This window comes from Tinamus guttatus, unplaced genomic scaffold (assembly GCF_059628265.1).
Source record: "Tinamus guttatus ecotype Peru unplaced genomic scaffold, ASM5962826v1 Tinamus_guttatus_pri_ptg000242l, whole genome shotgun sequence".
Lineage (NCBI taxonomy): Eukaryota > Metazoa > Chordata > Aves > Tinamiformes > Tinamidae > Tinamus > Tinamus guttatus.
The window spans coordinates 2,503,492-2,523,092 of NW_028288776.1; the positions used below are offsets into that span (position 1 = coordinate 2,503,492).

The 19,601-nt window shown below is 36.9% G+C and overlaps 1 protein-coding gene across 4 annotated transcripts in view; it reads left to right on the top strand.

Moving 5' to 3' along the window:
- Positions 1-19,601, top strand: part of TTLL7 (tubulin tyrosine ligase like 7) — a 64,451-nt gene that overhangs the window by 8,067 nt on the left and 36,783 nt on the right. For all 4 annotated transcript variants that reach the window (XR_015913458.1, XM_088526044.1, XM_088526043.1 and 1 more), the window contains exons 2-6: positions 11,495-11,641; positions 11,802-11,930; positions 13,235-13,356; positions 14,091-14,158; positions 18,786-18,944. Coding sequence is in view for 3 of the 4 variants with exons in the window: in XM_088526044.1 (XP_088382170.1) it covers positions 11,617-11,641; positions 11,802-11,930; positions 13,235-13,356; positions 14,091-14,158; positions 18,786-18,944 (503 nt within the window). In the remaining variant the exon portion in view is untranslated. The remainder of the gene's footprint in view (positions 1-11,494; positions 11,642-11,801; positions 11,931-13,234; positions 13,357-14,090; positions 14,159-18,785; positions 18,945-19,601) is intronic.

Here is a 19,601-nt window from a genome sequence, read left to right on the forward strand (position 1 = left end):
TGTTTTTCTTCAGTGTTTAACCACAGAAAGTGTTATTCCAGGAAATGAAGTAATATTTCTCTTTCTATCACTTAAGCTCACTTTACAACTGGGTTAAAAATTGCACTCTAAGACTGCATTCTTTTCCTCATTAAAGCCAAAAAGATGTGAGTTCAAAAAACTGATCTCATTGACCCAAAGCAAGAAGTGAATCGTAATCTTGTGTGGGTGTGTGTGTTTTGTTATATGTGTACATGTGTGTGTGTGTATAAAGTGTATTTTCCCTATTGATTATACTTACCTTAATTCTCTGCTGTAGTTTTTGTTATTGTGATCTTGACCTCTTAATTTTACATTTGAAGAAATCACTATTCTGGTTATAATACCTCATCTCTTTGGTATGACTCCTTTTCAATCACCAAGTCACTTTCTCTTCTTAGTTTTCACTTCATTTTTAGCTTATTGTTGTGACTAAATCTCACTGACTTTCTTCTTGCAGTTCTTGTCACGCTCTAAGTAAAAGTGGAAAATTTTGCTTTCTATTTTTTTTACTGCATGTATCCAGTATTTCTCTTTTTCCTTGCAACACTAAAAAGGTTTAAGAAAGAGATGTGAAAAATGCTAAGTATAGACTAGGTGGGAGGGAGCTGTTGTTGCAGCTAGTCTTCACCTGATGTATAAGAACTATGTAAAAATGTATCATCTGTCAATCATTGATAGAAAATGATTTCAGAGGTGACTCTTCAGATAGTTTCAGCAATAACACTTACCTGCAAGTGGTTTAATTTAGCTAGTTCTACAACAGAGTTATTTTAAACCCTTTTTTCATATCAGTGGCTGGTCCTGATGTGAATGTTTATTTTGCAGGGCATGAATGTGTCAGTCAAATCCATGATAAATAAAAATTTTGCACTATTATCAGCAATTTGTATGTGGAAATTGGTAGATGATAGTGCAGATGCATCTGCCAAAGTGTTTTTTTTTTTTTTTTTTTTTTCCCTGGGATTGGTCTGTATTGCAGGCTGTCAACTGAAATCTTAACTTTAATTTCACTGAATTTGTGTACACCACATACATTTTGGAGTACGTTCTTACAAGTATTCTCATTCATTTTTCTCATCTTTATCTTCTTCGTCATATATCCTTGAGCTCACAATCATTTTTTTTTTTTGTATGATAAAGAAACTGATTACATGGGCATCTATATGAATGCAGTCAGACCTGATGCGCTAGCGGCTCAAAGCGTGCTGGGCAGCAGCATGGAGCGTCTTGTTGAGCTGAATAGCTATAATGCCCGCATGGTAACCCCTATTCCTGAACCTGGAGCGAATCTTATGAGCTTTGGAATATGGGGTACTCTCTCTGGGCCATCAAACAGTTCTAAAAGTGATACTTGAGGTTTACAGTTACAGGAAATGGAGAAATACTCAGATGCAACTCAGTTGTTTTTAGCTCTAATTTCTACTGTGTCCAAAATCTGATTCAGATGTAGATAAACATGGATGAAACATGGCTTGACCTTGTCAACAAATCATTGTGTGTTTTTAATTATGTTCCTGAACTGTGCCACCACCAGGGCTGTTCTGGAATTGAAACTATTATTCAAAGTACACAAAACTCCATAGAAATGTCTACATTTACTTCCATAAGCTTTGGAGACATCTTATGACAGGCCTTGATCTCATTAGCTCTGCAACCTTGAGACAACCTCTGCACTTTGTATATGTGTCTATTCCTTCCAAAAAATTCAACCGTGGATTTTTTTTTTTCCTCTTTCCAGCAATCAAAGGAGCATAAAAACTTGGGGTGGAAATTGATATCTGTGAAAGAGTAGTCAGTGTCTTGGGCCAATAGCCAACTGTGAATCAGTTTTTTGCATTCTCTTTTTCTGGATTGTCACAAGTCTTCTTTCTTCTCATTTTTATTAATACTGTGTTGAGCATTTACTGAAAGATTTATTCTTCTAGTTAATAGGTGTGTTGTAACTGTTCCATGCTTTGTGTTTAGAAGAGCATTTGTTTAGGTTTAATGCAAAACATTCTGCAAAATGAAGGACATCATAATATATTTGAGGGTCAGAAATGCAGAAGGATACATAAACACTGTAATGTCCAACCTCAGATAATACGATGAATAAAAAAGGGTTGAACTGTGCAGACCAGTTTCCAGCACTGGTTTATTTTATGAGAATTTTATAAAATTATGAAATTATTATTATTATACATTATTATTATGTATGATAAAATGATGATACTTTTATTAAAGTACAGTATGTTAAACGATAACATAGTAATTAATATAATAATCTCTTGTTAATATTTAAAAATGAATAACTTAACAGTAAGCATGTATTTGCCTGAATGTCCCTTAAAAGATTAACCTTAAGGTATACTTTTAAGGTAAAGTAAGGAGGAATCAAATTGAATCATCTTAAATTAAATACCCTGCTGCTGTAGCCTCCAGCTCGGGACTCTTATTTCAGTGCATATCTCAAGCGTGGTTCTAAAGTAACCTACCAAAGACTTTTTCCTATTTCAAAACAAACGCACACACTAGAGCAAATTACTTTTAAATGTTCCTTTTTGGGAGCTGACCATGAGATGGATGAGGACAGAGCTGGCTCTGATATTGTTCCAAACATGTGACTATGCCACTGCTATGATCAAAGTCTTGAAGGGAAATAGGCCCGTGTAGGTCAAGCGTCTCCTCTGTTTTTCCTCCGTTATTTTAGCCTCTAGTCAGACCTCCAGTGTCATCGTCAGGATGTTCTCTGTAGCTCAGAGGCAGCGTGTGACAAAATAAAACTGCTCAGCACTACGTTGCTGCAGTGGCGATGCAGCACTTACGATTCCGAAGGTATGTTATTCTGCTCATCCGAGTTCAAGCATATCGTGGAAATAATTTTTGTAGATTTTTTCTCATGCTTCTTTGTTCTTCTTAGCCAAACTAGTATTCACAGTCTGATGTGCTTCACTTTCTTGTTTTGGGTATTGTTAAGTACTTAGTTTGTGGTCAATATTTAAGGCACAGTATTTTTCTAGGCTTTTTCACTACATGCTGTATTTCTATAGGTGATCAGTATATGTGCAAAATATTCTTATAACAGGATATTGGAATTGCATCTTATTACTGTCTCATTAGGGTAGTGACTCTATTTAGATCCCCTACAGTTGATAAAAATAGCATAACACAGGGGGATTGGAAACATTTCAGCCTTAGGAATTTTTCTAAATTGGGTTGATTCTAGCTAGAGAGGCTGTGGAGTTGAATTCTTTTGAAACTGCTGTTTTTTCTCATGTCTTTATTTGTAGAAGTATTTTCAAAATCAGTGGTCCTATCAAGTTGCAAATACTAAACTCTAGGAAGGAAAGCTTGCTTTTGTTGAGATGTGCTATTGGAGTTTCCATCCAACTTTATCACCTATTAGTAAAATATTAATAGCACTAAGTAGTTGCAGTGGTCTTAGTGATAGTGTAGGTCTACTGAAAGAATTTCTAACTATCACTTATTCTTTAGAAAGTAGAATTATTTAGCCTAGTGATTGAAATATTGGAGTCCAGTTAGCAACCTTATAAACATGTGCAGATACTGTCAGTGGAGCTGAGCAGGTTATAGTAATAAAAGATAGTGTCGGTAGAATACGATAAACAATTCAGTGGTGGGGTCGGAGCACCGTGTTTGTACTTCATGGTCAAGAGAACTGTGCCTGGGTATAGCTCCTGGGCACCCCTGGTTGCATACCCAGCTTTGGAGCTTTACTTAGTGCTTTCGAATCAGGTTCTGAAACTGCAAGCGAAAGTCAGCGTGGATTTCGGGCTGCTGTGCCCTCCTTGCTGCCAAACTACAGCACAGTCTGCTGCGGCGCCGTGTGAGCTTGGGGGATGTAGTTCCCAGCGAGAGCTCCTGCGAGCCGCAGTTCGTGGTCACAGTCTGCGTTCAGAAGGGCTGAAGCTGATCTATCAAGTGTAGACCTGGAACCTACCAGGTGCAAGGGCAGAGGCAACGTGATAGGGTGCTTTTTAACATACATGAATGTCTGTAGAAGTGGCCTTACCCATACTTGTGTTCCTGTCTTGTGGTACTTGGGGCCATTTTCACTTGGAGCTAATGCCACCAAGTTGACTCAAGTGAGGGGGAGTTACATGTTTGAAGAGAAGCCCTCTAACAATGTTCTTTATTCACAGTTCTCAATACATCTCCCCTCAGGGGTATGTTATATTATAAGGCATCATTGCAATTGCAGTATCGTTAATTTTTTTATTTTTTCATTCAATTACACTATGTAAAGGCAAATATTCTGACACATGTAAAATATTAAAATGTCCTGTCTTGTAGATGTCTATGTGATGCTTCTGGTAGAGAAATTAATATTTTGGGAAGGATAGAAACAGCAAGAAATGGGTCAATTTCAGTGGTGATCATGTGTGATGGATGCAATTGAAAGCACCTGGTAATGCATGTTGGTGTATTTTGGCATGCTGTAATGAAGGTCAGGTATGGTACATGACAGAATCATAAGCTGAACAGAGATGTTCACACAAGTGCCACGGCTCTACTCCTCTCCTAACTTACCTCTCTAGCATTTTCCCCATTAAACCATATTTTGTATGCCTGATCCTAATGTTACTATTACTCATAATTATTTTTGCTCATTATTGCATATCTTCTGTTAGTGGCCATGGCTGTCTCGCCACAAAGAGCATTAGCCCTTAGTGGTTGGCAGACCACAATTTCCTACACTTGTGTTTCCCAAGAGAAATCAGAGGGGTCCAGCAGCTGTTTCTTTCAAATGGAACGTTTCATGTAGGGTGGCAGGGGTGATACGTAGCACACTGGTCTGCCTGCAGGGAGCAGATGAGGTGGCTTGTGTGCTCTAGTGTAGGGTATGGATCATCAGATATTTCAATTCAGTGGCGTTCAGTGAAACTGGCTGTGACCGTGGGCAAAGGAACACTGCTTTAGAATTAGTAAAATGCTCTATTTTTGAGTTAGTGAAATGCTAACCTCCTAGCAGTTTTATAGTGTTGCCAGCACTTACTGAAGTGATGAGCAGTGGTATGGCAAATGTGCGTTGTCTATGCTCTGTGCTGACAGCAAGTACAAGAAAAGAGTTGTGTTATTTTTTTAGTAGAAAATGATGCGGAGCTGTATGTTTTAAAACTCAGATTTTGGTCTATGCAAACATGGTTGCTTGCTCTTTAATATATTTGAACCATTTTTCTAATATTTTTTTCTTGCCTTTATGAATGCTAAATGAAGATGATATTTATCAAAAGTTACCTGCATTTTTCCTTATAAATTAGTGATTTATTACCATCCTAAAGGTTCCCTTCATTTGCCTTATCAATTAATGTATTTCCTCTGTTTTACTGAACAAGAAATAGGTAAAAATATTGGCCTTCCTATTGTAGTTATGTCTTTCTGATTGGCTTTCTGCTTTCAGTATTAGGAGCAGAGGTACACAACTCTATACTAATTGTTTTGCCACCAGTCTGGAATAACGTTATCACTTTCATCCAGGCTTCTGGAAAGGTGAGAACAAACTAGCAGATAGTCACATTGTGTACTCTGCTATGAAACACTTAGAAGGTCTTGAAGGTCTTTTTTTTTTTTTTTTTTTTTTTTGCTTCAGCTTTGGAAACTTTGATTTAAATTTGGCCAAGATTTGGAGGGTTTCCTTTGGAAAAAGAATGAATGCGAGAGCAAGAAGAAACAGTATTCCTTCACAGCAGCACTGAAAATGTGGAGGGAGGAGAAAAAATTTTGTGACCAATCCTGGTCCCTAAATTATGAGTAAGAAACAAGTATTTCATGTGAAACTCCTGCCTTGTGAGATTTCAACCATTTCACAGCCTCTAATAAATTTCCTGGTTTTCAGATCAGGCATCCATGCTTAGTGACACAAAATTTCTGTGAAATGTTAAACTGCAGAGCAGCCTATATTAAGAGCAAAGTCGGTCAATGCAAAGGAAAGTCTCTTGAAACGGGCTCTATAGAAGTCCAGGTGTTCTGCATAGCTATGCCTAGCTGATGTAATGCCCAAATGTAGTGACATATCTGACTAAATGATGTAACTGACACTAGGAAATCATCTCTTTTGTGTATGTTTTGAAAGAAGGCTGAAAGGATCAGCATAGTTTGTACTTGCAGTTTACTGAATAGGTGCTGTAATATTGTATTTGTTATACAAGCTATGCTGCAAGAAATCTAAGACCGATTTCTGCTGAACCTGATCTCAGAAGTGAAATTGCAGTTTTAAGGTTATACTCACATTAATGTAAAAGTAAGTCGTAGATTCGGCGGCGGAGTGCTGTCACCATCGCTATAATGTTTGGTAGTTTAGACAAATTTTGCAAACTTTAAAAATGCTGGTTGCTTTGATAAAATATTTGAGATAAGTCAGAGTCAGATTGGGAGAACTGTCTTACAGAACTGCATGTGATTCAAAAGAGTTTAAGTTATGTTCAGTTGTGCCATTTTTATTTTTGTATAGCTTATAGCTGTCTATTTAGCACCTCAAACATCTGAAACTCTGTTATTAACTTTATTCAAAAGAGCTGCTAAACAAACATCTTATTTCGTTTGTTGAGATCAAATACTGCTGAAGTTAATAAATTTCCTTTGCTCTGGAATGCTTTGAACTGAGCCCTAATGTTTATTCATTTTAAGCTAGTTGACAGATAGCCTTTTAAAAACAAATTTATCATTTCGATGATGCTTTGAGCATCAAGATGTGGTTTGCGTTTTGCATGCTGAATTCCTTACAGGAGTGAGAATGTTCCCATGTGTTGTTCCTTTAGCACGTTAGCACCAGATTGGTCAGCCATGATTCTTCTAGACACTTAATAAAAATTGTGAAAGGATCTGATGCTTTTAATTCTGTAGTTTAATAGCTGCAAATTGTTGCCTTGTTATTTGAGGATATTAGTAAAGGCTTTTCTCTTATCATTTTTGTTAATGTCATAATCTCATTTTGAGTCTGCATTTTATAATTCAATTCTGGTTCAAGAGCACATTGTAATTCTATGTAATTGGGCAAGATCTCACGTGGCATCTTTTTTTTATTCTTATTTTAGGGAATTTTTCTTCATCTCAAGAATTCAATATGCAAAGGAAGGTCTTTATATATGTGTATATATATATGTATATAATCAGAAGGATCACTATTAAAAAAAAAACAAAAAGAGGGGACAAAACTAATTAAAAAAAATGGATCTCAGATGTTTTGCTGTGCTCTGAAGACTACCTTCACTTTGATTTTCATGTTTCTGTGAAATTTCTGTTGTCTTGTGTTCCCACATAATTGGGGCCTGGGAATGCGGCACTGTGCTGCTGTCCTTCCACCCTTATGGTCATGTGCCGAGTTATGTAACTAGATTTGAAGTCAGCCTCCATTCCCGAGGGAAAGCTCCTTATGTCAGGAGCTGGGTGCATTTCTTGCTGGCTGCTGAGCTGTTGCTCGCTGCTGTCAGAGCGTTCGCGAGTTACGCTGAGGGACTTGGGTGAGAGCAATCTGCTCACCTTAATATCTATACTAAAATATTCCAGCATTGGTAAGAGATTACTTGTCTGTGTGGAAGAATCCAGAGAATTCAAATAAAACTCACAATCTGATTTTGCCTACGTAAATACAGAAATAGGATAAAATAGGAAGAAACTTAAAGTTGGTTGTCTTTCAGAGGTTTTGTTATATGTGCTTTGACTTAAGCTCTGAAGTCAAGTACATACCATTTGAAAAACTACACAGACTATGTACTATATTATCCAATAATAGCTGGAAAGAAGAGGTTCCCGTTCAAAACATAGTCTTCATTATCTCTGCTTTGGTCCTGGGAGTTTTTTGATAGTAGATTATTTTAGTATTATTACTTTTCCAGATCTATTTTAAATATACATATGCAAGCTAGGCTGCTTTTGTTAAGGTGCACAGTAGTGATTCCATAGCTAATGGTATGATTCGTGTTTTGATATACAACCTCTCTGACCTGTGGGTTCTTTGGAATCTAATCACAGGTTGCCTTATTTTAAGTTTTATTTTGACTCAACTCTCGTTTGGTGTGAGTATTTCAGCCTTTTGCTTACCCTTTCTTTCAAGGGGAAAGCTTTGAGGACATGCAGTTCAGAGTCAGAATTGTTACGACTGGAAAAGACCTTCAAGATCAAGTCCAACCGTAAATAACTTCAGCTTCGCACTGTATCAGGACTCAATAGTGAAGGGTTATGCCAGTCAAAGGTCACTTGGAATAATATAGAAAAATAAATTGGGGAAGAAATGGAAGGATGATTTGTGTAAAAATACTTTTCTATAGGCCAGCAGAATTTTTTATTTAAAAAAAAAAAAAAAGGCAAGACGTTTTGAAGAATCGTTTTGTGTTCTGAAATGGATACAGGGGTGGGAGAAGCCGGAAGGTGTGTCCTGGGAGAGGTCAGGACGTGCCTAAGCCGCCCTTATCTCTTAAGATGACATGCAGGAGAGCAGGACTCAGCACTCCTGCGTCGCTGAAGATGTGAGAAGGAATGTCTCATCAGTGTTCCTTTTTGGCTTGAATTGTACAAAATGTGCATTAGTAGGTGAAAACAACTTCTTAGCATTAAGCCCTCTTTCCTCTTTGGCAGCCCCATTCCTAATGTGCTCAGCTGTTCTTGCCTCTGCTCCTTGCCCTTCCCTCGAGGCCTTGCAGCCTCCAGCACCTTTGGTGCTGCCTTTGCCCAGTTGCTTCTGCTGTGCCTTGCTCATCTTAATCCCTTAGGTGGGCTGGAGCTCTTCCTGTGGTGTACAACAGCGTTCCCCATGCAGGAAGAGTGTCTGCCCCGTGCTGCTGAGCTCCTCCTCTGGTGGCCTTTGCATTTGTCAGTGTGCTTCCTTCCTCCTAGGGCCTCAAGTCTGGCACGGCTCTCCTGTGGCCCCTCTCACCTTGCCAGGTGACTCTGTGGGTCACATCACATATTTCATTCCCACCAGAACACTTCTGCTCAAAGGGTTGATTTGTATAAAACTGTCAGTGTGATGAAGGCATGCTGGTTTCTCTTTCCCAAGCTGCTTTGTCTGCCGTTCTTGATTTAATATGGGTGAGCAACAAACCTGAACTAAATTGTGCATCGTGATTTTAGTGTTCTTATTTTTTCCCTATGTGAAATCAGAGATTCCTGAGAGCAGATTTGCCAAGCTTAAGCGAGCTTTGTTGCTCCCAGTTTGGAAATACAATACTTTCTCCCGTGTTATTTAAAGCCCTCCCTTAGAAAGCAGGTCTTCCAGGTAGGTCATTAGATAGAGAAGCCTGTATGTTGCTGTAGTGAAACGCAGATTCTAGGTTAATCTGAGATGATTCCTGCTCTAGTGAAGCTGGTGACACAGCAGCTGGTGGCTGCCAGGGTTTGTAGAACCGCACCGCAGTGTCCCGGGGCTTGTCTGTCTGCAGCTGCAGCTCCATCTCCTCTGCATTCCCCAGCGTGAGCCCATCTCTTGTTCCTTGCAGAGACACATGCCTACGTCCTGCGAGGAATCTGCTCTGCCAGTTAGAGAGCTGCTCGCCTAAACCCTGGGCTGGGAAACCATTGCAGGTTTACTGTGAGGGTTGATCCTATGGAGCATCTTCATTGATAAAACCTTGCTGCGCATTTCCATAGCTGTCTGGTCTAGGCAAAATTCCTGTAAATATATTAATCTGTACTGCTGATAGTCTGCCCATCTGAAGGATCATTGCTTAGTTGAAAGTCATGAAACTTAAGTGTTTTTACTCTGTACTTAAACCTGCATTTGTAAAAGAATAATTTATGTATTAAGAAAAACAGTAAGTCAACAGTGTAGTGCAATTGTAAAGTGTATGGTCCAGCTTGAAAATAAAATTCATTGGCAGTACTTTCTGGTAGATTTTTTTTTTTTTTACAAGCTCGATGAAAGCTCTTGGGTTGTCCAATTTTTATTACCATTTTGTAGCATATAAATCATGGTGAATTAGTAAGGGCTGGCATTTCTCCCAAGGAAGTATTAGCCTCCTTGACATATTTTTCCAAATTGCTTAAAAGCTTTTAGCCAGCACAGCTGAAGAACAACTGCTAGGAATTTGAATATGTACTTACAAATCCATAATTGGCCGACAGAAGTACTTAAGTATTATTTCCAGGAACTGAATGTGTCTTGGACTCTGGCGGTATTCTTAGCTTGAGAAACAGATAACACACAATATTCCCAGAGGCAATGTGTCTGGTATTGCTTTTCCTTACTAGTGCTTTTTAGTATGGTGAGTGCTTTACTCTTCATATCTTTGTGTCTAATTTTATTAGTGTAGTGGGCTCTAGGACTTTCAGGGCACCTTCTGAAATGATGACAACAGAACATTCGAGCTTCAAAATGATCCAGCAGTTTTAGTTCAGTTTGGGGGTGTTCTGCTGCAGCAAAGTGTTGTAAAAGATTAAATAGGTGAGGCTGAGAGTTACCATTATTGTCAAATATTGCATCTGTGTATGAAATATCTCCTGATCTTACTCCCTGAATAAATACACAGGATTGTGTTTCAGTGGGTGTTTGTGCAACTCCATTGGGTGGCTGAGAGGGGAGTTGGTTTTTCTTGGTCCAAAGCAGAATTTGTACACTAGCTACAGTCACAAAAATATCGTAGTCTGTTATTTTTATCCTCTTGCATTAGTTGAATTAAGGAAAGTATGACCTATTATTAACATATATGGTAATTTTCTCCCTCTCTCTCTCTCTCATGCAAGCAATTTACAATTAATGTTTTGGTAATTTTTGCTAATTTGCATCTTGCCCAATTTTGTCAGACTTGTTTTGCACCAAAAGTCATGCTATCACATACAGGAGTGTTCTACTCCTGACGGTTTCTTTAATCTTTTAGGTAGTTGTTCTTACAGGTTAAGTTTCATATCTTGCATAACATTCAGAAAAGATTTAGAAATTTCTGTTGGTACCATAGACATGAAAAATAGCATTTTATGTGAATACTTGCTTTAAAAACTGATAGTTGTAGATACTTGACAGCCTAATGTGTCTTTGAAATTGTTAGTGGTATCCTTAAACTGACTGTGACAAGTGATAACTGGGAAATCAATTAAAAATGAAAACTAAAAAAATGATCATTATGGTAATTTCAGTTATTTCCCATTTGGTACCTTAAAATGCATAGTACGTACTACATGATTTTAAATTTTTACGTATAATAGGGTTTAAATTTACCATAAATCTAATGACATTTGTGGAGAAATAGTTTGAGGCATTGATCTAATTGAATTATTTTCACCCCTAATTCTTTTACACACAAATGAAAATAACAAAGGGAAATAATATATTCTTATGCCAAAAATGATTTTTTTTCTGAAACAGCACAATCAAAGCGTAATGATCTAAATTTAATGTTTGCAATAATTTGATTAATCCTGTAAAAGAAATATTAACTTCTGGCTTGTTGCTAAAAAATAGTTTCATAATTACATTTTTTTTTTCAAAATTGCTCTGTAAAACTCTTTCTTATTTTTTAATGCTGGTATCTGCTTATTTCAGAATTAATACTTGCTGCAACCAGAGATTAAAATGGTATAACTAGAGCTTTAAATAATTTGGCTTTGGCAGCCCCATCGTTTTCTGGGAACGTGGACTCTGCTTCTGTACCCTCCTAGACTATAATGCCATCCTTGCCTAATGAGGGAGGTAAGTTATGCATTTTTAATATATGCTGTTAATTATTTCAGTATACTTGTATCTCTAAGTCAAAATTAATTAAATGTTTGTAACAGATTAACTCTGTTTGTAACAGATTAAATTTTTTGAGGTGTAATCCAGTTGATTGTTATAACATTATATTTCAAAGATAACCATGGAACCACTCGTCTGACTTTGAGTTCGGAACTGCCTTATCAAGGCACGATTAAAAGAAAAGCCAAGAAGAAGAAGCATGGAGTCATCACTGCAAATGTTGCTGGCACAAAATATGAAATTGGTAGGAAACTACATATTTTGTTTTCATTGTAATAGTCCTTGATGTGAATGAATTACTAACTAATGGGGTGAGTTAATGGACTGCAACAAGCTGACAGTGAGTCACTTCCAGAGAGTCACTTCTCTAAGAAGCCCTTGTTCTTTTTTTTAACATGTAGTGGATACTTTTGAACACTGCATCTATTACTCTTCATTCATTACTCAGGAAAAGGCCTTGAAATGCAAAAATTCAATTAATTGAAGAAGCTGAAAAAAAATGATTTGCGTATGTGTTAAAAGATGAGAAGTGTGAATTTGATATTAAATATGGGGATCCTTTATATAGAGATTTTGTGATTAAAATCTACTCGTCTTTTAAATTTTGACACTTGCAGCGACTGTCATTCTACATTTGTAGTTTGTCTTTCTCTTGTAGAAAAGAAAGTATACAAAAGTAGAATAGGGTAATTTGGCTTCAGCACTTCAAATAACAGGTTTGTAGGACCAACATTATAATTCAGGCTTTTGGTGGAATGTGAGAAGAGTCTGGGAGGTGGGTGCTGACTCTTGGTTAAGAGTAAACAATGACACTAAATATGCTTCTATTCAGCCTATAATTTGCATGATCAGTTTGTTCTGATAGCACTCAAAAAAAAAAAAAAGTCACACTGAACCTAAAACAATCCCAAACCAACCCAACAAAAAGACAAAACTCTTTCTAGCCGGGGAAAAAAAAAATCCAGAAATACATCCTTTTAGGGGATTGTAGTATTAGAACAAATTCCTTAGTGAGACAGCAGAATGGATAGTTTAACATAGAAAGTTATGTATTTGTTTTGTGAGTTCTTCTCCTAGAACTTGGGTAATGCCACAACTTTTTCCAAACTTTTCTCTTTTTTTTTTTTCATTTTCTCTTCCTTTGCTCTTTCAACTACTGTACCTTGATTTGTGAAGCTGTTTTTCCTATCTGCAGTGACAATTATATTGATCACCATTTTAAATTTAACATATATGATTGCTAAGATAAAATCTTAAAGCCACTGAAGTGCAAGTGAGCTTTGACTAAATCATTGTGTGGAATGCCTTGAAGCTCTTCACAGTTCCCATTGCTTTGTGCTGTGCTTCCGAGCTCATAGAGGGTCCTATAGTGACAGATCCTCAAAAGACTGAGGAAGTGCTACAACTTAAACAATAACCTGTGTTCCAATAATATTCTGTGGTGAAGGGTGGAATATTGAAAAAGCTCAAAATCTTATTTTTTTTTTAAATCTTGAATATATCTTTTAGATATTCAGGATATTTCTAAATGATGCCATTTCTTTGTAGTGCGTGTAGTAATACGAGAAATGGGGTTTGTGAAAACACGCGATGAAGATGAAACAGCAAATCTTATTTGGAGTGATTGTGCTGTGCAACAAGACAAGATTGCTGAGCTTCGAAACTACCAGGTAGAGTAGAAGATAGTGTTTCTGAAGGGCCAATAAACTGTTTCATGCTGGAACATTGCTTAATATGTCACACTTGGTCAGTTAACATCTGTATGGAGAGAAAACACAAACCAAAAATAACCAAACTGCAACAAAACCAACAACATATTCTTAATCCTATTTTCTTTTCCAGAGTTATTTGTTCACACCATTTGGAATCTGGTGTTTAAATATTTGGGGCTGTTCTCATGATTTTGTCTGCCAGTGGGTGTTATGAATGATGAAAGAGTTTGAAAGAAGATGCAAAACATCATTTATAAGTTGCTCATAAGCTTTTAAGCAGTAAGTTAAGCAGAGCCTCTCTCCCTAGTTTTTGTGAATAAATAAATCTTTTTTTTTTTTTACCATTACATTGTGACAACATTCTGTGTTCCTTGATAACTTTGAATAAAAGAATGATAGATCCTGCTTTTATATGAAGTGAAATCATGTGAAATGGGGATACTCAAGTATGTGAAAAGTGAAATGGGAATACTCAAGTGAAAATCTATTAGAGAAGAATGTAATTTATAGCACCTTGAGTAGTGTTAGGAATATCCAGATTAATGTAAGATATTCTCTGGGATGATTTATATTTAGTATTAACTATGTTTCCGTGAATATGTAGTTGAATGTTTTAAATGATTGCTTGTAATTATGACAGGAAAACTAAAAAAATTCAACTTCCTTTCATTTTTTTTTCTCTCCTACCTCAGAGAATCAACCATTTTCCAGGAATGGGAGAGATCTGCAGAAAGGATTTTCTGGCAAGAAACATGACTAAGTAATCTTTTTCTTCTAATATTAAGAAGTTTTTCAGCCATGTTATTATGCAATACTATACTAATTTACCACTTGTGAAGTCAGTTTATTTTTAGTGACAGGCTATAATAGATCCAGGGATACTTTCCAGTGTTCCTTAATAGCCTTGGCTTTGATCCTGGCTCTGTAGCATCTGAGTGGACTATTGTATCTTTTCCATTGACTCCAGTGGAAAATACTTTGAGTTCAGTTCCCTTGCTACATGCTGCAAAAGGAGGGGTAGGGAATTTAATTATTAGTTACTGTAATGGGTAATGGTAGAATAGGAGGAACGACTAATTCATTTAAAGTAATTACTATATTTTTGTATTTATCAGTGCAAAAATGTGAACTGTCTTAGTGTGTATAGGAAAGTCAGAGAGACTCGTTTGTCTCAATGAATTCTTTGACTGTCGTGAAATAACTGGGCTCAGAGGAATTATGTTAGCTAAGAATCTGTGAATAAGACCTATAAGCAAACAATGCTAAATAATGATTCATCTGCTTGGTAATAAGTAAGAGTTTAGGGAGACATAGGTGTGGATATTTTGATTCTTCTAGCCTAGGTTACTTCAAACACCAATTAAACATAACTTAATGTTTTGGACCCAAATCTTACCTATACTGCACCATTACCAAAACAGAATTGGATTTTATGTATTTCTGTAATTCCTGTGGTATCTTCTCTCACTTGTTCTCCCTTTTCTGTTTTGTGAATGCTGAAATAGTATGCAAAAATAATATTCTCATGCAAATATTGGCATTGCTATTGGCTTGTGTTCTACTTGTGGTCCAAAACCCCACTGCATCAATGAATGCTATGCAGGCATTTCTCACTGCCCCCTCCAGACCAAAACTCTAAGTAAAAACATAGAGGTGAGATAATGCACAGACCCAAATAGCTAATGGCACAATTTTGGTCGGGATGGTAAGCAGTGGTATCATTGTATATGTAATTCTGTAATGTGTGTGCTTAAAAGGCAAAAAGCTATGTTATCACACTCACATTATTTTGAAATGGAGCCTGATGTCTCCCTTTCAACCTGCTGATTTCTCAGCTTAGGGCACTTTCTGAAGGTATTGAATATGAGTATGCACATAAGTGGAATGCTTTCTCCGATAGGGTAACTCCAAGTAAAACGTGTTATAATGTCGCTTAATGTCAGGAGATACCCCAGGGTTTTATCACTCTGTTTTTCATAATACTGGCCTCACAATTTAATACTTGACATTTATAATTTACAAAAATCGAAGTGATACGGCTTGTGGGATACACGCACGTATGTTAAAACAGGTCAATTGTATGTGGTTGGGAAGGCGTGGAATGGAGGAATGCAGTTCTGTAAAGCTGCTCTTCTGTGCAGAAGAGCAGTGTAGAATCTACTTCTGTGCTTGCTTTTTCGCATACAGTCTTTTCTATTTACTTGTTTACTTGTTTCCAAAAAACACATACTGTTTTTTGGATCATCCCACATTTGAATTTGGCTAGTTTTCCTTGAGATGGTGCTGAATTGTTGATGACAATGATCACTTTCTTAGACAGCTCCTTTAACAGTTGCATTTTCAGTACCATCAAGTACTGCGCTCGGATTTGGATGAGGCAATGAAGCATCAGGACAACAAAGAACAATGTTTTTTTCTTGTTTGTTTTGTTTTTTTTTTTCTTTTTCTTTTCAAAGAGAGGCTGCAGATGTCCAGAACTTATTTACTTTTTTTTTTTTTTATCTCCACATCCATTTGTTTAGGGAAGTAAACAAACAGCATCAAAATTTTTTCATAGAATGATATATAATGCAAGATTTAGAATTGAATATAGGAAAAATTTGCATATTTAGCATTGTTGTACATGGTAGTATTTTGCGACAATTGCATAAATGGGTCATAAATGGAGAAGAGGAGATGAGTAGAAATTGAGGTGTAGAGGAACACAAGGGATTTGGTAAAAGATTTCATTACATTTTATTACAGACGTCTTACAGATGTGATGGCAAGTGCACAGACAGCTGCATTTCTTGGGAGCTGTGTAACATGTGACACGTGTAATGTGGAAGAGGAGGACAAAAGGGAAAATATAGGGACACAGAGTAACTGAATAGATAGAAGCGGGAATGTAGTGAGAACAAAAGGAGGCATGAGTATCATTTTGAAGGGAAATAATCAGCATACTGAGAGAGGGGAAAACAATAGAAAATTAGGTGATAGTGTAGGATTAATGGGTTCTGATTTCTGTAAGTGGTCTCAGAGATCTTCCTCATGTCATTGCTAGATGTGAATGCAATTTGTGGTGAGAAGGTTTACAGAATGACTGGGAAAGAACACGGACATGGATGGTCTTTTACCCTCCTTTTACCTTTGCTTACATTTAAAATGTTTATGGACTGATCATGCTCCAGGAATCATTCTCTTCTGCACCTATCCACTAACACAGTGAGAAGATCTTGAGGCACAGACAGTGAACCCATGTTATTAGATTGATGATTCGTGTCTTTAGTAACCCACATGTTAAAACATTCTTTTGCACAAAAAGCACTCTGACAAGTGTGCTTGTCAGAGACAAGCGCAGTCTGGCCACATTTGGGAGCTAGAATAGCACTTGGAGGAACAATAACTTTTTGTTGATTCTCTGACCTCCTGGTAAGGACTGCAAAGGCTGAAGGACAGAGCAGCACAGGAAAGAAGTGATTAAATGCAGTAGTGGATAACAGATGTGTTGGAAAATAGGGCTATTGTAATGGAATAGGTCTTGATTCAACAAGCTGTTGATGATACAAAACCATTTTCTGAATAGGACCAGATAGGGAAAGAATAACACTGAACTCGTTTATTCAAAGTTTTAGTGAGCACCATAACTGATAAGCAATAACAAGTATTCAGCTTCACTATATTAAGTGTTCATAGTTTATTCAATTATGCGTAAGATTAAAAAAGCCATATAATATTGATGTATTCACAGCTTTAACATTAATATGTCTATAATACCCTGGAATTATATTCACTGAGTGGGGAGTATAAGTATTGAAGTCTGTAAATGAGTTTAAATTTGTTATGTAACACACACTTCAGGATATATATGTAAGTAATTTGGATAGAAATAGGAAACTAACACAAAAATCCCTTGCTGAATTAAAATGGGGTAAGTTCTGGCTAAATACACTATTCAATTAGCAAATTAATAACACCTTAGTGGGTAGAGAGTGGTATGAGTAAATGATGAATCATAATGTCTGTCTGTTTTCTTGACTTCTCTGAATATGTGATGGCTTGTATCAAACCAGATCTTTAAATATGACAGTTACCATGAGGCTGTAGAAGCCCTGAATGTCACGTGGTGCTTCAAAGCTCCTGGAGCTGTTGCTGTTCATGGCAGAGGGTTTGTTGGGTAGCTGGCTAGGCAGTCTGGTGCCAGGGTATCTGTTACACACTGGCCTTGGCCACAGTCCAGCTCTTACAGATGTGGTTGGCAGTTCTGTAATTTCTGGCATCATCTGAGCCATTTAAAGAAAAAGTGGCATCTTGCTGCATGAAAAGTATTGGGTAGGGTCATGGCAAAATATCAGGTGACTTTTTTATTCAACTTTCATTCACCTTTTGTTGGTTTGTGGAAATTTGTATTTTAGATGTGTCCACACTTGATGTTAAAATAGTATCAAATTACCCAAGGTTACTTGGTACTAACTCTGTTTACCCAGGTCAATTTTCTACGTTTCTTTGCTTTGGAAATGTCTTTGAAGTCCAGAAAAAAACAAATCACCCTTATTGAATTACTACCACTTTCTTTTAAGTTCTGTCCTTGTTAATATTTTTCATATCCATGAAATTCACAGGTCCATTTTTATTTTTAAATTTTTATTGTTATTTTTTTAAAAAGTTGGTCCGCATTTACACTTAATCTTTGCTTGCCAGAAACTTTAATTTGGCTTTTGGGTCTTCCGGACCCAAAAGGAATGTGTTGTTGTTGTTGATTTATTTATTTATTTATTTATTTCCCCCTAAGTAATACATAATATATTAAGCATCATAAGATTTGTTTTGTGCTCTAGAACACAATTTGCTTCCTCCTTTCCTCTTCAGTTCCACCCAGGAAGTGTTACACTTCTTCCTTTCTTCATATTTTTGATATTATATTATCGCTCCAGCCCTATTGAGGATTTGTCCAAAAAACTGCACAGCCCCCTAAATCTATACCTATATGAAAATAAATACACATGCCAAAATACTACTAAAAAATGCAAGAACAGGCGTGTCTGTCAGGAAGGGAAATATTTACAATCACATGGTCTATTATAAGTTTCCTACACCTAAGCATAGGAATATCATTAAATCGTGTGATGATCTGAACAGAAGTTGCAACAGACTCGATGCTGATAAGATAGTAAGATAATAAGATGTGGTAATAAGCAATAATGCATTAGTCAGCTTTTGTTGTTCTTAAAAATAGGCATATGAGAACATCATGAAGAATCAAATATTATTAACTGACCATAGATCATTGTTTTCCTGTTACTTTTATGGTGAAATCTCCTTATCAGATTTTGTAAGTGCTATTTAATCCTTAGCATTAATGCACGAAAGGAGTTAAAATATTTCAACTCTATTACACTTTTATGCAGAATGATCAAGTGTCAGCCTCAGGAGTATACTTTCATTCCCCGAACGTGGATCTTCCCTGCAGAGTATACACAGTTTCAGAACTATGTAAAAGAACTGAAGAAGAAACGTAGACAGAAAACTTTCATAGTCAAACCAGCTAATGGTGCAATGGGACATGGGTAAGTTGCCTGTTAGCTTCAGTCATCCTGCCTCCAAAAGGTGAAATTTTATAAACCTCCAAAGGTAAATAAATAAGTAAATAAATAAATAATTGTAGATGTTGAGATCAAACGAGCTTCTCCCTTCCCCTTTTCTAGTGCTATTTACAACATTGTCTGGAGCAATGTATTAGTGTGAGTTTTCTTTAAGAGCAGTATAAGGAAGTTTATGTATTGGACAAATGCATACCAACTAGCACACTTGAAACAACGCTAGATGCAAATGTTATTTCATGTTCTGAATGTGGCATAATTAGAGGATGCCACATTCTTTCTCTTCTTATAAGACTGAAGTCACTCTTAAGATCAGGATTAATTTTATTTCAGAACTATGTATTTATCAATCTATTGTGCTTAGACTTAAAAGGTGCGATTGTTTGGCCCTAAAGGTTAGGGTTTTGGTAGCTGGGAACTGTGGGGTGCCCTGCATGGGAAGGAGGCCAGGAACTGTTTTGTGCTGGTTCCACACAGCTTGGAAACTAACCCCAATGTGCCATTGCATGGCAAAACTGCAGGCAGTCAGAAGACACTTAAAAGAGAGAAAGCAAGGACCATGAAGTGGAGAGAAGAGAGGTAAATGACAGGGAGGTGCTGTTGGGGATGTGCCCGGAGTTGCAC